Source organism: Erythrolamprus reginae, chromosome Z (assembly GCF_031021105.1).
Source record: "Erythrolamprus reginae isolate rEryReg1 chromosome Z, rEryReg1.hap1, whole genome shotgun sequence".
Taxonomy (NCBI): Eukaryota; Metazoa; Chordata; class Lepidosauria; order Squamata; family Dipsadidae; genus Erythrolamprus; species Erythrolamprus reginae.
The window spans coordinates 136,011,277-136,031,766 of record NC_091963.1 but is presented as its reverse complement, the minus strand read 5'-3'; the positions used below and the strand labels follow the sequence as shown (position 1 = coordinate 136,031,766).

At 42.6% G+C, this 20,490-nt stretch overlaps 2 protein-coding genes across 3 annotated transcripts in view; both read right to left on the bottom strand.

The window, feature by feature from the left end:
* Positions 1-8,163, bottom strand: part of LOC139175797 (zymogen granule membrane protein 16-like) — a 42,074-nt gene extending 33,911 nt beyond the window's left edge. Inside the window, exon 1 of the mRNA XM_070767086.1 lies at positions 7,972-8,163. The gene's annotated coding sequence lies outside the window, so the exon portion shown is untranslated. The remainder of the gene's footprint in view (positions 1-7,971) is intronic.
* Positions 8,164-11,359: 3,196 nt separating this feature from the next.
* On the bottom strand, positions 11,360-20,218 carry LOC139153544 (tumor necrosis factor receptor superfamily member 12A-like). Of its 2 annotated transcripts, none has more exons than XM_070727610.1 (5): positions 20,040-20,218; positions 17,445-17,546; positions 15,628-15,762; positions 15,123-15,177; positions 11,360-12,351 (listed from the first exon to the last, which is right to left on the bottom strand). In XM_070727610.1, the coding sequence occupies exons 1-4, from the start codon at positions 20,110-20,112 to the stop codon at positions 15,125-15,127; spliced, it is 363 nt and encodes a 120-aa protein (XP_070583711.1). In that variant the 5' UTR covers positions 20,113-20,218; the 3' UTR covers positions 11,360-12,351; positions 15,123-15,124. The 2 variants fall into 2 exon arrangements, with proteins under 2 accessions (XP_070583711.1, XP_070583712.1); XM_070727611.1 differs by having other exon boundaries at positions 11,360-12,387; positions 20,040-20,197.
* Positions 20,219-20,490: the final 272 nt, after the last annotated feature.

Genomic DNA, 20,490 nt, shown 5'->3' with positions numbered 1-20,490 from the left:
AATTTTGCCCTCGCTGGGAAATCCTTTTCTAATTTTTTTTGCTAGAAAACCCTGGCAAGCCTCTGCCTGTCAGTTATTCATCAGAAACGGAACACCTGGTACCTCCGAGGCCTTAAAACAGTTGAGATGCAAGTAACATTTTTCCATTTCCTTGGTGGAGGAATCTTGTCTAATCCAGAGATGTGCATATGCTGCTGTTCTAAACGAGTGTTTCTCAACTTTTCCCAGCAAAGCATAGATGGCTGGGGGATTTTGGGAGTTGAAGTCTACACATCTTAAAGTTTCCAAGGTTGAGAAACATTTCTCTAAACTGAAGTGCCACTCAAATGAATCTGAATTATAAAAACATCTGCAAAGATAACTGCCATCTCTCCCCTCTGTGATGTTTTAGGGCTGTGATTTAAAAAAAAAACCCATGGAGGGTTCTCCCTGCCTTTTCCGGTTACAGTTTCGGAGGCTCGGGTTTGTAAGTGGAAAATGGTTCTTGAGAAGAGGCAAAAAAAAATATTGAACACCCATTTTTTAATCTAGAAAAGTTTGTAAGTGTTCTGTCGGGCTCTCTGGTAGAATCCTCCCAAAAATTCACAGGTACAAATTTCAGACACACACATGTTTGAAAATTCAAAACAATGTTCTTTATAATGAAAATTCACTTAAACTAAGCCCTCTTTTGGTATAGCAAAGAGCACTCATCTCCAAACAAACTGGTAATTTGTACAAGTCCCTTATCAGTCCTGTGATACTTAGCTTGCAGCTGTGAGGCAATTCACAGTCCTTCTTTCACAAAGTGAAAGACATTTTGCTCTGGTTTAGTTTCAAAGCAGGCAAAAAATCAGCACACAAAACGTCAAAGTCAGTAAAGCAGTCACGAAACACAACGATCAGATAATCCTCCACAACGGCCAAACCCACACACCGCTCTTTATAGCAGCCTCACTGATTACCACAGCCCCACCAACCACAGGTGGCCTCATTTTCTTTGATAATAATCTCTCAGTTGTTGTTGCCTATGCATCACTCTCCGCATGCGTGGCTGTATCATTAACTCTTGTTCTGAATCCAAGGAGGAGCTAGATAATTGATCTCCTTCTGAGCTGTCTGCCACACTCCCCTCCTCCCTGTCACTCATGTCTTCTTGGTCAGAGGAGCCTTCATCAGCAGATTCCACCGGGGGGGCAAAACAGGCCTGCAGCATGTGGATGTCTCCCCCACACCCACAGTCCTTGGGGCAGGAGTTGGGCCAGAGCTAACCACAACAGTAAGTAGAGGCGCTTCTGGGCAGAGGTACCACTGTACAGGTATCCCTTGACTTAAACCCATTTGTTTAGTGACTGTTCAAAGTTAGAACAATACTGGGGGGAAAAGTGATTTACAAATGGTCCTTAACATATGACCATAGCTACAACGCTTAATCAAACGTTGCAATCTTCCTAGGCAAGCAAGGTCAATGGGGGAAGCTGGATTTGCTTAATAACCACATGATTGAATTAAGTGTACATAAGTGCACTAGTGTGCATAAGTGTACCTAAGTGCACTAGTGTGCCTTCCGTCCCCTGTCCAATTGTTTTTCCTTTATCTCATATATCATATATCTTTTCTTCCTTTCATATATCTTCTCCTCTATTTTTACATATTATCTTTATATATATTACTTCATCTCTATTCTCTTCCATATGTATTGTGTATTGGACAAATGAATAAATAAAGCCCTACATGGCATTGGGCCAGAATACATCCCGAACCGCCTTCTACCGCACGAATCCCAGGGGCCGATAAGGTCCCACAGAGTTGGCCTTCTCCGGGTCCCGTCGACCAAACAATCTCGTTTGGCGGGCCCCAGGTGAAGAGCCTTCTCTGTAGCGGCCCCGGTCCTCTGGAACCAACTCCCCCCAGAGATTAGAACGGCCCCCACCCTCCTTGTCTTTCGCAAATTACTTAAGACCCACCTTTGTCGCCAGGCATGGGGGAGTTAAGTTATCCTTTCCTCCCTAGGCTATTACAAGTTATGCATGGTATGTTTGTGTGTATGTTTGGTTTTTTATAATAAGGGTTTTTTAGTTGTTTTTGTTAATTGGATTGTTCATGTTGTTTTACCACTGCTGTTAGCCGCCCGGAGTCTGTGGAGAGGGGCGGCATACAAATCCAATCAATCAATCAATCAATCAATCAATCAATCAAACGTGGCAGCCATCGCCATGAAGCAGAGTTTCATTTACATGGTTGAGGCATCCATGTTGACATTTTTAAACTTCTGTGGAATTCTTTGTGTCTCTACCAGACAACAACTATCTTCACATAACAGGCCCAGCCAAGTCAGCTAAATTCCCAGCCAATGCATTCACGCAATGCCACACACTTTTTTTTTTCATTTTAAGTGTGTTTGTTTTCCTGTCTTAGAATGCTGTTGTGAGTCCAGCTTATTCTGATTCCACCACCCCTTTTTTTTCTCGACAAAGAAAAACAACAACAGAATTAAGCAAACACACATTTTCAAACTGGAAAAAATAAAAGAGGCAGAAGAGGATAAAATAATAAGAACAAGAAGCGTTAGGGAATGATTCTTGGGAAAAGTTATGTTTTAAAGAAATTCCTAACAGCTATTTGCAGTCAGGTCTCCTTGAGGGTCCCAGGACACACTGCTGTTGCAGAGAAACTGTGCTTTATGGGATATAAGGGGCGAGCATAAGTGCACCAGTGTGCCTTCCATCCCCTGTCCAATTGCCTCTCCTATATTTTATATATCTTTTCTCCCATCCATATATCCTTCCTCTCCTCTTCATTGATGTATTCTATTCTCATATCTCTTCTTCTATCCCTTCCCTGATATTTACTACTACACGTTTTTATTCTCCTTAACTTTCAATTTGTATTGGACAAAACAAATAAATAAATAAAAATAAAATCTTAATTATGCAAACCTAGAAAATCAGTCATGTATGAACACAGCCAACATATAAAAACACTTTTTCTCCTCACTGGACAAAAGCAGAAATTTATTTATTTATTTGTTTGTTTATTATTTGTTTATTCATTTGTATATATGCCGCCCTGTTTTTCATGCGACCCCAAGACAAAGAAACTGATCTAAAGGGCGTACATAAATGCACTAGCGTGCCTCCCATCCCCTGTCCTATTGTCTCTTTTATATCTCATATATCTCCGGGACCGCCTTCTGCCGCACGAATCCCAGTGACCGGTTAGGTCCCACAGAGTTGGCCTTCTCCAGGTCCCGTCGACTAAGCAATGTCGTTTGGCGGGACCCAGGAGAAGAGCCTTCTCTGTGGCGGCCCCGACCCTCTGGAACCAGCTCCCCCCAGATATCAGAGTTGCCCCCACCCTCCTTGCCTTTCGCAAGCTCCTAAAAACCCACCTCTGTCGTCAGGCATGGGGGAATTGAAATTTCCCTTCCCCCTAGGCTTATAGAATTTATACATGGTATGCTTGTATGTATGAGTGGTTCTTTAAATTGGGGTTTCTTAGATTGTTTTTTAATATTAGATTTGTTTACATTGTCTTTTTATATTGTTGTTAGCCGCCCCGAGTCTTCGGAGAGGGGCGGCATACAAATCTAATAAATACAAATACAAATCGTATCTACTATTCTTCTATTCTATTCTTCTTATACTACTCTCGCAATATCCTTCTATTCTCTAATTGATATATTCTATTCCTAAATTTTCACTTCTATTCTTTCTCTAATATATTTTACTCGAGTATAACCTCTATAACCTTCATTGTGTATTGTTGTGCATTGGACAAAATAAATAAATAAAATAAAATAAATAAATAAATAAATAAAATCTAATCCAGAAGCTTGCACACTTGTCGTGCAACTAAGGGATGGTGAAGCTTCTTCCCTGCTGAGATACAGTATGCTGATCTGATGGAAAGAACTCTCTACATGCCCCAAACCCCCAAGATATACTGTCAAGCTTCCACAATTAGTCCTCGATTTATTACCATAACGGAGCCCAGAATTTCCCTCATAAATCCACGAGTCGAGGCGCCTGTGTGACTGACCCGATAATTTGCAGCAGTTGTATATCAAATATTGCAGTTTTAAAGCAAATGCAATAATTTTATGGCGAATGGAGTGGTTGTATTCATTTTCAGTTCAAATCTCACCACCGATTCAAGGTTAACTCAGCCTTCCATCCTTCCAAGGTGGGTAAAATGAGGACCCAGATTGTTGGGGGAAAGATGCTGGTTCTGTAAATTATTTAGAGAAGGCTGTAAAAGCACTATGAAGCGGTATATAAATCTAAATGCTATTGCTTTTAAATAGTGGTCAACAATTATAACCCTTTTACCACCTCTGGTCTGCAATTCCCAGAATTCCATGCTGGCTCAGGAATTCTGGGAGTTATTATTATTATTATTTATTAGATTTGTATGCCTCCCCTCTCCGTAGACTCGGGGACAAATCTAATAATTAGAATCTAAAATAACAATAGTACATTTAAAAAGTCTAAAAAGCAAGGAACCCCAATATAAAAAACATACATACAGTCATATCATGCATAAAAACTACATAGGCAGGGGGAGATGTCTCAGTTCCCCCACGCTTGGCAACAGAGGTGGGTTTTAAGGAGTTTACGAAAGGCAAGGAGGGTGGGGGCAGTTCTAATCTCTGGAGGGAGCTGATTCCAGAGGGTTGGAGCCACCACAGAAAAGACTCTTCTCCTGGGTCCCGCCAGACGACATTGTTTAGTCGACAGGACCCGGAGAAGACCAACTCTGTGGGACCTAACTGGCTGCTGGGATTCGTGCGGCAGAAGGTGGTCTCGCAGATAGTTGAAGTCCACAGGTAGTAAAAGGGGACATAGTTACCCACTCCTGCTTTAAATCAATTTAAATATTCCTGTTGTGATTGAGTTTTTGTGCTGTTATCTAAATCAAATCCACTATTAAGCCATTTTTGGCTAATTAGATTTGGGTTAGTTTAAATCCTGCCTGAAGCCATCTCAGGTCGTTATTCCATGAAGAAGAAAAAAAGAAGTTGTGGAAAATTTAATCCGGCTCAAAATCTGATGGACTCAGGTGCTGTGAAGTTCTGGAGTGCAGCCAATTTTTGCACGGACGCACGACCACCGCAAAGGGAGAGGAACACCTCAGCTTTTGCCTTATTTCTCCCTTCCTCCCTGCTCCCGCCACCTTCAGATGACTCACTGGGTGGTGTCCAGGACAGGCTGGTATGAACTAAGGGGACAGGAATGTAGAACCAGGAGGCCGTAAGGGCAAGGAGAAGAAAAGGGAGAATGAGTCAGAGAGGCAGAGAAGGAAATTCTGGGGGAGGAGGAGGTGGGGGCAGCGAGGAACTGAACAAAAGGAACCAGAGACTAGAAAGCAAAGCCGGCACAGAAGGGGAAAAAATTACTACAGGGAAACGAGAAAGGAAATTAGTGGGAACTAAAAGTGGGAAAGGAAATTAGTGAAAAGAAAGCAAAAGTGGGAAATAATAACAACAATCATTTTAAAATTACTTGCTTTAAAAAGAAAGGTTGGGGAAAAAATGATAGAATACCAGGATTGGCATAGAAACATAACAGAAGATTGACGACAGAAAAAAACTTCACGGTCCATCTAGTCTGTCCTTGTATTATTTCCTGTATTTTATCTTAGGATGGATCTATGTTTATCCCAGGCGTGTTTAAATTCAGTTACTGTGGATTTACCAACCACGTCTGCTGGAAGTTTGTTCCAAGCATCTACTACTCTTTCAGTAAAATAATGTTTTCTCACGTTGCAGACTGAAGTTGAATGCCTATGGAAAAAAGAAATCCATTGTTGTAGCAATTGTGAATAGAATCCTTGGAGGGACACCTAAAAGACTTCCTCAGAATCTGGAAATACTGAATTAATCAGATTTGAACACCTTATTTTTTTTTTTTACTAATAATTACCCTTCTTGGAACTATACTATTAGATGCTGCCTTAGGTCCTTGGTTAGGGCTTGGATTATTATAAACAGAAATAATAATAACAACCCTGATCATCTTCTTCTTATTCCAGGTCCATGGGAAGGACTCAATGGGTGGATTAAAAATACCAAATCTGGTGTAAACACCTGGCTTTGTGACCAGTTATAATAATAACAAGTCATCTCTGGTAATTCCAGTGGTTATTAGCTCAGTGCCAAACCAAAAATTATTGGAAGGTCATTAGAAAAATCTGTGCATTGACAAAATTCCCATCTGTCAATTGGAAAAAGCCACACTGCTTGGATCACACATATATTGTGTTGATAAATTACAACATCTCAAATTCTTGGGAAGAACTCAATCTATATGAAGGCCAACCCCAGCTAAAGAAATGACCTATAAAGCCCTTCATGACATCGGACCAGAATACCTTCGGAATCGCCTTCTGCTGCACGAATCCCAGCGACCAATTAGGTCCCACAGAGTTTGCCTTCTCTGGGTCCCATCAACAAAACAATGCCGTCTGGTGGGACCCAGGGGAAGAGCCTTCTCTGTGGCAGCCCCGGCCCTCTGGAACCAACTGCCCCTGGAGATTAGAACTGCCCCCACCCTCCTTGCCTTTCGTAAGCTATGAAAGATCCACCTATGTCGTCAGGCATGGGGAAGCTGATACATATTACTTATGTATGGTATGAGTGTCGTATGGTTTTTAAATAATGGGTTTAAGACTTCTTTTAATTTATTAGATTTGTTACATTGTTGTTATTGTTGTGAGCTGCCCTGAGTCTTCGGAGAGGGGAGACATATAAATCTAATAAATAAATGAACGAACGAACGAACAAACAAACAAACAAACAAACAACAACAACAATAATATAATAATAATAATGACATTGTTGTGTGTATAATAACAACACACAAAGGTTCATTTAAACCTTTAAAACTCCTGTGATATTCCCCCTCTACCAGTCTACTAAATAATTTCATTTCATTTCATTTTATTGGATTTGTATGTCGCCCTTCTCCGTAGACTCGGGGCGGCTAACAACAGTAATAAAAACAACGTGCGACAATCCAATACTAAAAACTAAAAACCCTTGATTTAAAACCAATCATACATACAAATGTACCATACATAAATTGTGGAAGCCGCGGGGGAAAGAATATCTTAATTCCCCCATGCCTGACGACACAGGTGGGTTTTAAGAAGCTTGAGAAAGGCAAGAAGGGTGGGAGCTATTCTAATCTCTGGGGGGAGTTGGTTCCAGAGGGTCGGGGCCGCCACAGAGAAGGCTCTTCCCCTGGGTCCCGCCAAACGACATTGTTTAGTTGACGGGACCCGGAGAAGGCCAACTCTGTGGGACCTAATTGGTCGCTGGGATTCGTGCGGTAGAAGGCGGTCCCGGAGATAACCTGGTCCGATGCCATGAAGGGCTTTATAGGTCATAACCAACACTTTGAATTGGGACCGGAAACTGATCAGCAACCAATGCAGACTGCGGAGTGTTGGTGTGACATGGGCATATTTGGGAAAGCCCATGATTGATCTCGCAGCTGCATTCTGCACGATCTGAAGTTTCCGAACACTTTTCAAAGGTAGCCCCATGTAGAGAGCGTTACAGTAGTCGATAATTTGATATTAGACCTGAAATTGTGGGCATGAAGGATGGGGAGGTAGTAAAAATGGAATGAATTTAGCACTGAGAAAATGAAAGGCTGAATAAAAATCTATTTGTACTAGAAAACATTATCCTGAAAAAATAACCTTTTCTGGATCCCTCAAAAGAACCAACTCAGTTATTGGGGTGCAGGTGTTTGAAAATGAAAAGGATGACATTGAAAACTAGTGAAAAAAAGGATTGGGGCAGCATTATATCAGTCTTCCAATATCTCAAGAACTACCACAAAGAAGAGGGAGTCGAACTATACTCCAAAGCACCAGAGGGAAGGACAAGAAACAATGGATGGAAACTAATAAAGGAGAGAAGCAACATGGAACTAAGCAGAAATATCCTGACAATTAGAACAATTAACCAGTGAAGCGACCTACCTTCCGAAGTTGTGCTCTCTCATGGGAGGTTTTAAAGAAAAGACTGGACAACCATTTGTGTGAAGGGATATAGGGTCTTCTGCTTGAAAGAAGGTCCCTTCCAACTCTATTATTCTGTTACTGCATTGTAAATTATATTGTGCCAGCAACAATGGAATTTGAGCGCTGTGACCACTTCAGCATGACTTTCCTCTATGATTGTGTTGGAGTCTGTTTATTCAACACATATTTTTAAAAGTAGTGTTTCTCCACTGTGGGCACAAGTTTACTTAACTGCACACGACATGACCGTCAAAAACATCACATCAGCCAAAACAAAACCAAACCAAAAAACCCCCCAAACAACAATAGAAAAACCCCAAACCACAACAATTAGCCATAGAGAAACCCAGGTCAGCTGTTTATTCCTCAAATGCCAAAACATCAAAATAAATTTAATTTTGTGGGTGCCCACAATCCTTCAGAGGGAAGAAAATCTTAAAAGAAGACATTATCCTTAGAGATGGCAGTGTCCATAGCTACCTACCTGCGGAATCTCCAAATTACGCAGAACTGGTTGGATATTTTTTATGAGGCTTCCCTGTACAGTGATACCTCGTCTTACAAACGCCTCGTCATACAACCTTTTCGAGATACAAACCCGAGGTTTAAGATTTTTTTGCCTCTTCTTACAAACTATTTTCACCTTACAAACCCACCACCGCCTCTGGGATGCCCCGCCTCCAGACTTCCGTTGCCAGCGAAGCACCCGTTTTTGTGCTGCTGGGATTACCCTGAGGCTCCCCTCTATGAGAAACCCCACCTCCGGACTTCCGCGTTTTTGTGATGTTGCAGGGGAATCCCAGCAGGGGAATCCCAGCAGCGCAAAAACAGGTGCTTCGCTGGTAACGGAAGTCCGGAGGTGGGGTTTCCCATGGGGATCCCAGCAGCGCAAAAATGGGCGCTTCGGCTGGCAAAAGGGGTGAGTTTTGGGCTTGCACGCATTAATCACTTTTCCATTGATTCCTATGGAAAACATTGTTTCGTCTTACAAACTTTTCATCTTAAGAACCTCGTCCCGGAACCAATTAAGTTTATAAGACAAGGTATCACTGTACTTAAAAAAGCCATCATTTGTGGGGTTACAGAAATAGGAGCTCAGAGTCAAGGTTTATGTGTCATTTTCTTCAAGTCCTAAGTGGTGAGCTTCCTGGTCCACTCATTGAGCTTCTTAACTCTTCCGACAGTCCTCCAGGTGAGATTAAGAAAAGGAAGAACGAAATAGAGATAGGGTGAAAATTAAGAGTACAGTCTATTTGGTAAGCCAATAATTATGTAAAAGGGCCAGAAGTGACTCCCATTTTGATCACTTATTGAAATTAAAACTAATCAAGGTTTGACAATCAATAGCTGCTGGAATTCTCCCAACCGTTGCTTGAGAAAAATATACCTGTAAGGTATTTATGCTTCAATTGTGAAGAGTGTTAGTCTTTCAAAGCACTTTTCTTTCTTCCCAAATCTTGGCTAGACTCAGATCTACTTAGATGCAAAAAGGAAGCACATCAGGATGCCTTTAGGCTATACTTTAGCTACAAAGGAAACAGGAAGACTTATTTCCATGCCTGCCTGCCAGCTAGGCACTCCTCAATTTGCCTTTTCATAAAGGAAACCTTGGAAACTCTCTTATCCTCTAGTGCTTTGAAGGAAGGTTCCAGATTTTAACCGGTGCCTCCTATTTAAGTGACAAGCAAAACTCTAACAGGGTTACAGGGTCAGTCGTGTGTCGGGGTAGCAAGAAGGCGAAAACTCAGCCATATGAGAAAATAATTCCTGAGCATGGAGATTTATATATATTTTTTGGTCTGTACTTCTTGAATTTAGAAAAAAGATGGCCAGGCAGGCTGATGTTCCTGAATTCTTCTCACAATAAAACCTAACTCTGGACCAGACTACCTCCGGAACCGCCTGCTACCGCACGAATCCCAGCGACCGATAAGGTCCCACAGAGTTGGCCTTCTCCGGGTCCCGTCGACTAAACAATGTTGTTTGGCGGGCCCCAGGGGAAGAGCCTTCTCTGTGGCGGCTCCGGCCCTCTGGAACCAACTCCACCGGAGATTAGAATTGCCCCCACCCTCCCTGTCTTTCGTAAACTATTCAAGACTCATTTATACCGCCAGACATGGGGGAGTTGAGATATTCCTTCCCCCTAGGCCATTACAAGTTATGTATGGTATGTCTGTGTGTATATTTGGTTTTATAATAAGGCTTTTTAGTTGTTTTATTATTGGATTATCACATGCTGTTTTTATCATTGTTGTTAGCCGCCCCGAGATATTATTATTATTATTATTATTATTAACTCCTTGATTTATAACACTGGATTGTTTGTCTGAATCACCCAATTATATGAAAAAACCAATCACACTCACCAAGAGTGTCAAACTCAAGGCCCAGGGGCCAAATCGGGCCTATAAGGTGCTTAGATCTAACTTGCGGGGTTGCCCTGGAAACAGCAAAGGTGGCGCCCCTGCCAGCAAAACCTGAACTTGATAGGGCCACGCACAGCCCTCCTAAGATCTGTTTTTACTGCCAGAGGGTTGCAGGAGGTAGTTGTAGGCGAAAACGGAACTCGGGAGCCCATTTTCTCTGGCAGAGCACTCAGGCCATTAGAGGCGCTCCTGACACAAGTGGCATCAAGCTGGCCACGCCTACCCTGGCCACACCCACTTCCCGCCTGAAATCAGACACCACCCTGTAGCGGCCCTCAATGAAATTGAGTTTGACACCCCTGGTTAAATACTCCATTTGCTAAGTCAGTGTTTTTCAGAATTGATAACTTTTAAGAATTCCCCAAATTCTCCTGCCAGCAGGGAATTTTGGGAATTGAAGTCTACACCTTTTTAAATTGCCATGGTTGTAAAACACTGGTCTAAATGAAGGGCAAGTGGTCATAATCTGATTCTCAAATTGGGAGAGGCGAGATCCCTTAACTCTAGAAGAGCTCTCCAAGGGCTATACGTTGGAGAAAACTGAAAAACTTTGATAAATGTCCAGAATTTCCTAAGTAGTATTGTTAAGAATTTTGGGAGTTGAAGTCCAGACATCTTAAAGTCCCTACATTTGATTGAGGCATTGATTTATTCATTAGAACAGTATTTACCTGTTCTGATCTGAATTTAAACAAAGTTGTTTCCCACTATCTTCCCACCATTTTACTTGGATTATTGGCATGGAATACATACATAATATATGCTTTACTACTTAGCTTGTATGGGAGAGGAAATGTAAATGACAACACCTCTGTCTCTACCTAAAACCTCATCATGAACAACCTTAGATTATCCATGCAAAGAGACTTATCTCATGTATGTGAAATGCTTTAAAGGTTAAAAAAAACCCAATCTCACACTAAAACTTAAGATGATTTATTCAGCCTCAGCTTTTTATCATGCAAATCTGGCCAATTGTGGTTTATTTAATACATTAAACAAACTATGTTTTAGAGTGGTGTTCAATATCAAACCCATTAATATTCACATTCACTTCCTGGGGGAAAATTTGCACCTTTTTTCTTACCAAAGTTGAACATTTTAATTTTGCTTCTGTTCACAAATGTGTCAGGAAATGAAAACACTTTTTTTTAAAATGCAATTTAAAAAACAACAATCACACCATAAAATTAAAAATCTCTTATGAGAGCAGAAGACATAAATAGGGTCTCAACAGGAAGCACCAAAGAGAAGAGAAGAGAAGAGAAGAGAAAATAACAGTCAGAGGAAGCAAACCGGTGTCCTCGTTATGGAGCAAAATGCCCATAAACCTAAGGCAATTTGTGACTTTACATAGCATTATGGGAGTTGTAGTCCAGAACACCTTTTTGATGTAGTGGCCAGCCACTGATTAGGAGTAATGGTGCAGGAATCTCTGTTGAGGCTAGTCTGCCTCTCTCATGGAGAGTTTTAGCACCCAATAGATCTCTATATACAAATAATCTAAAAATCACATTCATCGTTTTCCCTAAAACGTTCCCCAGAGGGAAACGACAAAGGAAGAGGCCCACAGCGCAGATCTAAGAATTGTAAAGTTCCCCAAACTCTAAGGCCTGTAGAAAAATAAATGACCCCAATATGGGGCATTAGGCCTGGGGTATGTATAAGGCCGGAAGTGAGGTTTTCCCCCCCCACCTCACATAGCACAAGGCGCTTGACAAGGAAAATGGCCGCCGTTTCCCCAGAGGGGGCCTGTTTCCTTAAATGGGAACAAGAGACAGTAGGTTTCACAGCCCGTTGCTGAGTGTGCAAAATGTTAAGGCCCCCAAATGCCAGGGCAGGTGAAAAAATGTCTCTCCCCGCAGCTTCAAGAAAAGTCGAGGTAATCAAGTGATGTTTTCTTTGCAGTTTCCTGAAGTGGTGGAAAAACAAAACAACAAAACCAGATCTGTGAGGAAAAAACATAAGGAAGGTAAATTTCCATCCCCCCAAATTCCCATAACTCTACGGCAGTGTTGTTTCTTCTTGGCCACTTCAAAAATGTAGATTTCAACTCCCAGAATTCACAGAATTGAAGTTCACACATGGCTGGCTGGGGAATTCTGGGAATTGAAGTCCATTCATCTTAATGGGGCCAAGGAGGGAGACTGGTTGGGAGCAGTGATGGGCTCCTACAGGTATGGTCAGGTACGCAGAACTGGTAGAAAAATTTTGATTTTCTTCCTTTTTTCCCTTCTGGACTCTGGGTATATTTTTCCTATCATAGTAAATGAGGTTGAACGTGTATAATTTTAGAAGATCTTTGCGTGTGTGTACACACACATACAGTTTATATGCTGGATAATCTATATTTTTGTGTGCCTGTGTGTAATATGTATGTCTACATGTGGCATATATACATAGAATTAAATAGTATATTTTGGATGTTCAGTAATAGTAAATAGATAGGGAAATTGTATCTCTTTGAGGCGAGGAGAGGCCAGGCATCCTTATCCTAACCAAACCCTTGACGTAAGTGATGTCAAGTTGGCCACCTTTAAGCCAGTCACATGACCTTTAAGCCATCTCCAGGTCACATGATCGTCAAGCCACTCCCACCTGGTCACATGACTGGCAAGCCACACCTACAAAATAAGCCACAGTGTGATAGTAAAAAAAATTTGCAGCCCTTTGCTGGTTGGGAAATGCCAAAATATATCAAAGATATTATTTTGGGAAAGTAAAACACTGGAAAGAGATTGGTGAAACAGAGGTTGGGACTTTTTTGGGGGATCACATTGCCTTTCCTCCCAGGATTGTCATAAAGTTTAAAAAAGGGCCACAGTGCTGTCTATCTATCTATTTATTATTTATTTATTGGACTTCTTAGCACACCTTTATGGCTTGGTACCTTTACTTGAGCCAATCCTATGAAGAGCAGGATGTTTTTAAAATAAAAATATGCCAAGTATAAAACTGAGGGGTGCTTGGTGCTCTTTGAGATTTGCTTGTTTTCTTGCAAATGTTTCATTACCCAAACTAGGTAACAACATCAGTACCAGTAGTAGGTATGGAATGAAATAGTCGGTGTGGCGCAATGGTTAGAGGGCAGCACTGCAGGCTACTTCAGCTAACTACTAGCTGTAGTTCCAGCAGTTCAAATCTCACCACTGGATCAGGGTTGACTCAGCATTCAATCTTTCCGAGGTGGGTAAAAAGAGGAGCCAGATTCTGTAAATCGCTTAGAGAGGGCTGTAAAAGCCCTATGAAGCGGTATATAAATCTAAATGCTATTGCTATTGCTATAAATACATACTACTCATTACAAATATGAAATCTGAAGTTTTCAGAAAGGGTACAAGATTAACAAAACCATCCTAGGCTGCATTGCCCAGGAATTAGACTTAATCAGGTGTCAATCCCTGTAAATATGTGTACTAAGAGAACCTTCCAAAATGATTCAAACATGAAAGTACTTAGGAACAAACATGAAACTATGCCAAAAAGGAAAAAAAAAGACTTCTATTATTACAGAGTGACTTCATTGTACTTCATACAAATAGATTTAGCTTCTGTAAATGTTTACTACCTAGAAAAAAAAAAGTGTTCTCTTCAAGGTTATTGGGCAGGTTTCTGAAAAAGAGGGAAAGCTAAACATTTTGTGTTTGTTTTTGAGAACTAGAAACTTGGTTTCTCTTCAACCCTTCTTAATGTGTCACTTTATTTCCTTATTCATTTACTTACTTAATTTGCTACTCATCTCGCCATAGGCGACTCTGGGCAGCTTAGAACATTAAAAGCGATAAAGCCAATGGATATTATTATTATTATTATTATTATTATTATTATTATTATTATTATTATTATTATTACCACATACTCAGCTGCTGCAAAAAGATCGCACAGACTGACTACAAGCATAGACATGATGCTGTGGCACAGATGATCCACTGGAACTTGTGCCGGAACTACCATTTCCCAGTGGCAAAGAACTGGTGGGATCATAAGCCCGAAAAAGTGGTCGAAAATGAGCAAGCAAAACTACTGTGGGATTTCCGACTTCAGACTGACCGAATTCTGAAGCATAACACACCAGACATTGTGATTGTGGAGAAAAAGAAAGTATGGATCATCGACATCACAATCCCAGGAGACAGCAGAATTGAGGAGAAGCAGCTAGAGAAATTAGTGAAATACGAAGATCTAAAAATCAAGCTGCAACGACTTTGGCATAAGCCTGTGAAAGTGGTCCCAGTGGTACTTGGCACGCTGGGCGCAGTGCCAAAGGATCTCAGGGGACATTTGAAAACCATTGGAATTGACAAAATCTCCATCTGTCAATTGCAAAAGGCCGCTTTACTGGGATCGGCAAACATAATTCGCCGCTACATCACGCAGTCCTAGGTGCTTGGGAAGCGCCCGACTGGTGATGAAATACGAAATCCAACATAGTGATCTCGTTTGCTGTGTTGTACTGACATAATAATAATAATAATAATAATAATAATAATAATAATAATAATAATAATAATAATAATAGAAGTGTTCTACCAACAGGCTGAAAGGAAAGAAGTCTACGGAGAGGGGCGGCATACAAATCTAATAAATAATAATAATAATAATAATAATAATAATAATAATAATAATAATAAATAAAAAGAAGGATAAGGAAAGAAACTGAGGTTAGGAGCATCCTGACCTCACCTTCAGTGTATCAGTGATTCTTGAGCTGAATGGCCTCCAGTTTCTTCAATTGGGGCTAGAAAGAGAGTTAAAAGACAGTTAAAAGATTTATCAGGGTGAAGGAGACGTGGAGAATTTACAGCACAGATGCTCACTGTATAGTAGACTAGTAACTGTGTCATACCTGATTGTACAAACTTTTTGGACGCAGTTGTTAAGTGAATTACTCCATTTTGTTAACTGAATCACACGGTGTTAAATGAAACCATCTCCCCCCCTCAATTTTTGCTTGTTGGAGGACAGCTGGGAAGGTTGCAATCAAATGACCCTGCTATGCTGGCAAATACATGCCATGGTCATTTGATTTTGATCACGCGACAGTCGTAAGGATGAAAACCTATCAAGTAAGTTCCTTCAGTGCCATTGTGACTCCAAATGGTCACTAAATGAACGGTTGTTAGTTGAGGACTACCCATGGCGACAATTTCAACTGCAGCGAAACATCACAAAAAAAGGAAGAACTTACTGGTGAATTTTTCTCGCCTTCGGCAGCGGGAATAAATAATTGTGCCTGCAATGACACTAGCCAGAAGGACAGCGCCCAGTGATGCCCCAATTAGCACCCACAAATTGAGGGATTTGCTCGGCTGGGGGTCTCCACCTGCAACAGTGAGAAGAACACGTTTAATTCCCCTGGAGAAAAAAAAGGCTTTGGTTGATCTCAAAGGATCGTTGGCTGACACAGCCAATATCTTGACCTGAAACAGACACCCACTGTTCAAAAACCCTTCCCCTTCCTGCCTACCTAGGCCCCTCAAGGCGGAGAGTTGTCACAGGCAGTGGAATAAAACTGTGTACAAAGACTTTACTTTTTCCAGTTTTAAATGTTGGAATAGAGGTGGGGAGGGGGGAAATCAATTATCCTTTTCATTGCCAGCAGCATAACGGCACAACCCTGCTCATAAAAAGGCTGGCCAAAAAAACTGAAGCTCTGCTTCTTTCTGAACTCTAATTAACTCCAGGCCCCCAAAAATGAGCTTTGAGATGATGCAGAACAGCCACCAGGCTAAATTTGGACTACTGCAAGGGAGCGTCACCAGTGGTTGCTCTCACACTTCGAGGAAGATGTCAAGGCTTGCTTCCGTTAATTAATTAATTAATGGAATGAATTCGCATGAATCCCAGCGACCAGTTAGGTCCCACCGAGTCGGCCTTCTCCAGGTCCCGTCAACTAGACAATGTCGCTTGGCAGGGCCTGGGGGGAAGAGTCTACGGAAAGGGGCGGCATACAAATCTAATAAATAAATAAATAAGAGCCTTCTCTATGGGGCCCCCGGCCCTCTGGAATCAGCTCCCCCTGGAGATTTGTGTTGCCCCCACCCTCCCTGCCTTCCCTAAGAGTTTAAAGACTCACTTATGCCACCAAGCTTGGGGTTATTAGACTCTACCCCCTGGCCAATGAATGTATAGTAAGCTTGCTGAATGGGGTGTGTGCATGTTGATAGGGTTTTTAGTTTCTTTTTAAAATATAACTCTTAAATTTTATCTCGATGTATACTGTTTTTTACCTGTTGTGAGCTGCCCCGAGTCTTCGGAGAGGGGCGGCATATACATTTGATAAATAATAATAATAATAATAATAATAATAATAATAATAATAATATAATTAATTAATTAAAGGTATATGCCACCCGTCTACTATCTAGCGACCACTTGCCCTCGAAAGAAAGGGGAGGAATTAAAATGAAGACTACAGTTAGTAGACTTACAGCTAATAGCAGTGGGTCGGATATCCACAAAAACCAAGATGGCGGCCACAATCATGTGACTGAAGCCCCACCCCCTTTCATGGGTGCTGTGGAGCCATGATTGTGCAACCCAGGTGCAAATGGGACATTTTCTAAAAATCAATTGCAGTTGAAGCTCAATGTTTCACTTTTTTTAACCATCCCTGGATAAACCTTGGTCTCTACATGCCCAAATTTGGAAAAAGAAAGAGGGCTGCATTCTCCATTGGCGGATGTGACAGGGAAGGGAATCATGGCTAGCTCCTGAGAGGATGGGATCCTATCTCCAGATTAATTTAAATGATTATTAACTTCTGAATATGCAGCGACAGGAAGCAGCATCTTGACTTTGGGCTTGAGGGCAAAATGTCCCAAGTCAGTGCCTGCATTCAACCGTTTCATTATCCAAACATTCAATTCCAGAGAATCACGTGAAGCATCAGGCTGAACATCCAATCTCTCATCCCAGAGTGCTCCAAGAATTAGCCTGGCAATACCAAAAACATATATGGAGTCCCCCTCCTCTGGCCACGTTACCCACCAGTTAGCCACTTACAGGTAGAGCAAAAATCGTTCTTATTTTGACGTTGGCAGACAGAGCAATCCATGCATTTCTCCAAGTCAGGGCTCCAGGACTGGCCTCCAGGACAACTAGTTTCTGAGGAGGAAAGAAAAGGCAGAAAGGGAGTTGAGAGTTCACCCAATTCTCCTGCGCAAACAGTGGCAGGAGGTTTCTGCCTCCCTAAAGCGCAGTGAGTTAACAAAAGTTCTGGTATTTCTGATTCTACCCCCTTTGCAGATATGTTGGATTTCCAGTTCAAATAATCCCAGGCTTCCTAGGGTTATGGAAATTGAAATGCAGAATGTTTCCAGCTGCTCTCCTAAAAATTCATGAATCAGAGAAAGAAAGAAAAGAAAGGAAGGAGAGAAGGAAAGAAGAAAAGAAAAGAAGAGAAACAAAGAAAGAAAAAACAAAATACAGTAGTCCCTCACCTATCGCTGGTGTTACGTTCCAGACCCGGCCGCGATAGGTGAAATCCGCGATGGGGAATTTATCGACTGATAGTACTTATTTAAGTATTTATATTGTAATTGTTTGGTAAGTTTTCATTGTTTTAAGTGTTTATAAACCCTTCCCACACAGTATTTATTTTAGATACAGTATTTAAATACAGTATTTACAATTTTAGATATTTTTTTTTAAAAAACCTGCCGATCGAGTTCGGCGGGCTGTTTAAATCTGCCGATCGACTTCCTCAAAAACCCGCGAACCAGCGAAGATCCACGAATGATTTTTCTCATTAATATTTCTTGAAAACCCGCGACGAAGTGAAGCCGCAGTAGGTGAAGCGCGGTATAGCGAGGGACTACTGTAAAGGAAGACGGAAAGAAGGAAAGAAAGAAAAGAAAGAAGAGAAACAAAGAAAGAAAAAAAAACAAAAGGAAGGAAGGAGAGAAGAAGAGGAAGAAGAAAGAAGAGAAAGAACAAAAGGAAGGAGAGAAGGAAGGAAGGATGGATGGATTTAGGTTATGGGAAGAATTATCAGCTGGGTGAAAGTAGGGAACCAACATAAAATTCATAAATGGGGATCCATTTTATTTAGTCCGTGTGATCCAACTCCCCCCCCCCCCATGACACCAGGGCTATTTCCAGAGGGGTAACGTCATTGGGGTGAGTGTGGGTATTGTGTTTCACCCCGAAACGTGAACCAGTGTTAGGAACAGGAGAACACGAGGGACGGGGGTGGGGGGTTTAGGTATCAACTCCGGGAGCATCACATAGCAAAATGGGAGGGAGGAGAGGGAGCCTTCCCCGCCCCCCCGGCCATCACGTCCCTCATTTTTAAATGACTTCATTGATAAAACATGCCTCGAGCGAGCAGGCAAACAGATGGCGCTGAGCCCAGAAGCGGAGCTGGCGAATGACTCAGTGTGGGTCGCATGACGCCAACGTCAGATCGCTCAGCCTGGCCCGCCGACCCCACTTTTCTTCACTTGAAGGAGTTGAGAGTTTCACCCGGAAAGCCCTCCAATGGGAAAGAGGCAGGATCGAGCGGGGCGGAGTCTCGCATTCATAGACATCCCACTTTTTGACAAGTTCTGTGATTGTTGTCCCGGGAGGGGCGGGGCTTAACTCTCAGCCGGAGTTTGGCAATTGACGAGAACGCGCCACTAAGCATGTGCAGATTGATTAGTCCGAATGAACTGTTGTTTTATTATTTATTTTTCTTTTATTCCCCTTTTATCACTTTGTAGTTAACTCAAAGCAGTGAACATGGGTAATACTCTTGCCTACTTTCCCACAACCACAAACCTGTGAAGTGGGCTAGCCCGGGAGAGAGTGAGAGCGCGACTGGCAATTAAAGAAATGTTACTTTACACTTTCGTAAATCTACCCGGCACCGTTACACTAGGGGTTCCTTCAACCGTTGCTTCAGCTCTGAGAAGTAGCGGAACCGAGATAGTTTGCACCTGCCGAAAAACCTTTGCAGGATGTCGTTAAGATGAAGACCGCGCCAACTTTATATTGAATATAAAGTTTTGTATATTCTCTTTTCCTTGGAGGGCTCGTAGATCTAAGTCGTTTCCTTAATATCATGTGTGAACACACCATGCTCTACGCAGCTCTGTACCCACCGACACGTGTATCAACTACAAAGCTGGGTTCCTGGGAAACAGGCAAACTTGTCCACTTACGAAGTCACTGCGAGATTTTTCATTCCACGTTTTCTACCCGAAGGTCGGGATTCCGGATAAGCGGTCCATCCCGGAAGACATCTAAACTTCAAACTACATTCGTTCATTCATTCATTCATTCGTTCATTCATTCATTCGTTCGTTCGTTCATTTATTCGTTCCTATATACTCATTCATTCCCTCGCAGCCTCCCTCTCCTCTCTTTTGCCTCCACCTGCCGGTTCTTCCTCACCCGCCCCGAGCCCCTTCCCAAAGTCCCTTGAAACGGCACCGGGAGACCCGCGAGAGGTCAAAGGCTGCGATTCAACAGGTAAAAGAGCTTCGCGGGCACCTTCCTGTCCCAAACCTGAAAAGCCTATTTTGACTCTCCAGTTGTTCAAAGGTTTGCCGAGAGGGGAAAAAAGGGAGACCCACCCCTCCTCGTCCTAAACGCGTCCTGGTGGTCCCCCTTTACCTGCGATGGGCTCTCCCCGGGCGGACCCCAACAACACGGGCAAGAGCCCCAGGATGACTCCCCAAGCAAGCATCGCAGGTGGATCTCGCCGCTGCTTCTTCTTCTTCTTCTTCGCCGAGGATGTCCGATCGCTTGCAACCGGCCGCCAGCCTCTCAGTCTGACTCAATGCAGGAAACTCTTCCCGGCTCGGCTCGGGCCGGCTCGGTTCCCGGCGAGAGACGCCCCCGCAGTCGGGGATTGGCGGGCGCGCGGCCAGGATTCCGCGTACCGTCCTTTGATCTGCGGGGGAGGCGCGGGGGGTGGGGGGTGGGGGGTGGGGGAGAGGAGAAGGGGGAGCGGGAGCGAGTCAGCGCAGGAAAGGAAACGCGCCCGGCCGGAGAAGGGAAGGGGGGTGGGAGGCGGCGACGAAAGGGAGGGTGATTCCAGCTTTGGCCCGGGCCGGTTTCTCGG

Coding starts and splice junctions, on each gene's coding strand:
- LOC139153544 (XM_070727610.1), bottom strand. CDS start 20,112: ATGCTTGCTTGGGGAGTCATCCTGGGGCTCTTGCCCGTGTTGTTGGGG. Junction 15,763..17,444: donor GAACGATTTTTGCTCTACCT/GTAAGTGGCTAA, acceptor TCACTGTTGCAG/GTGGAGACCCCCAGCCGAGC. Junction 15,178..15,627: donor AAGGCGAGAAAAATTCACCA/GTAAGTTCTTCC, acceptor CTCTCTTTCTAG/CCCCAATTGAAGAAACTGGA.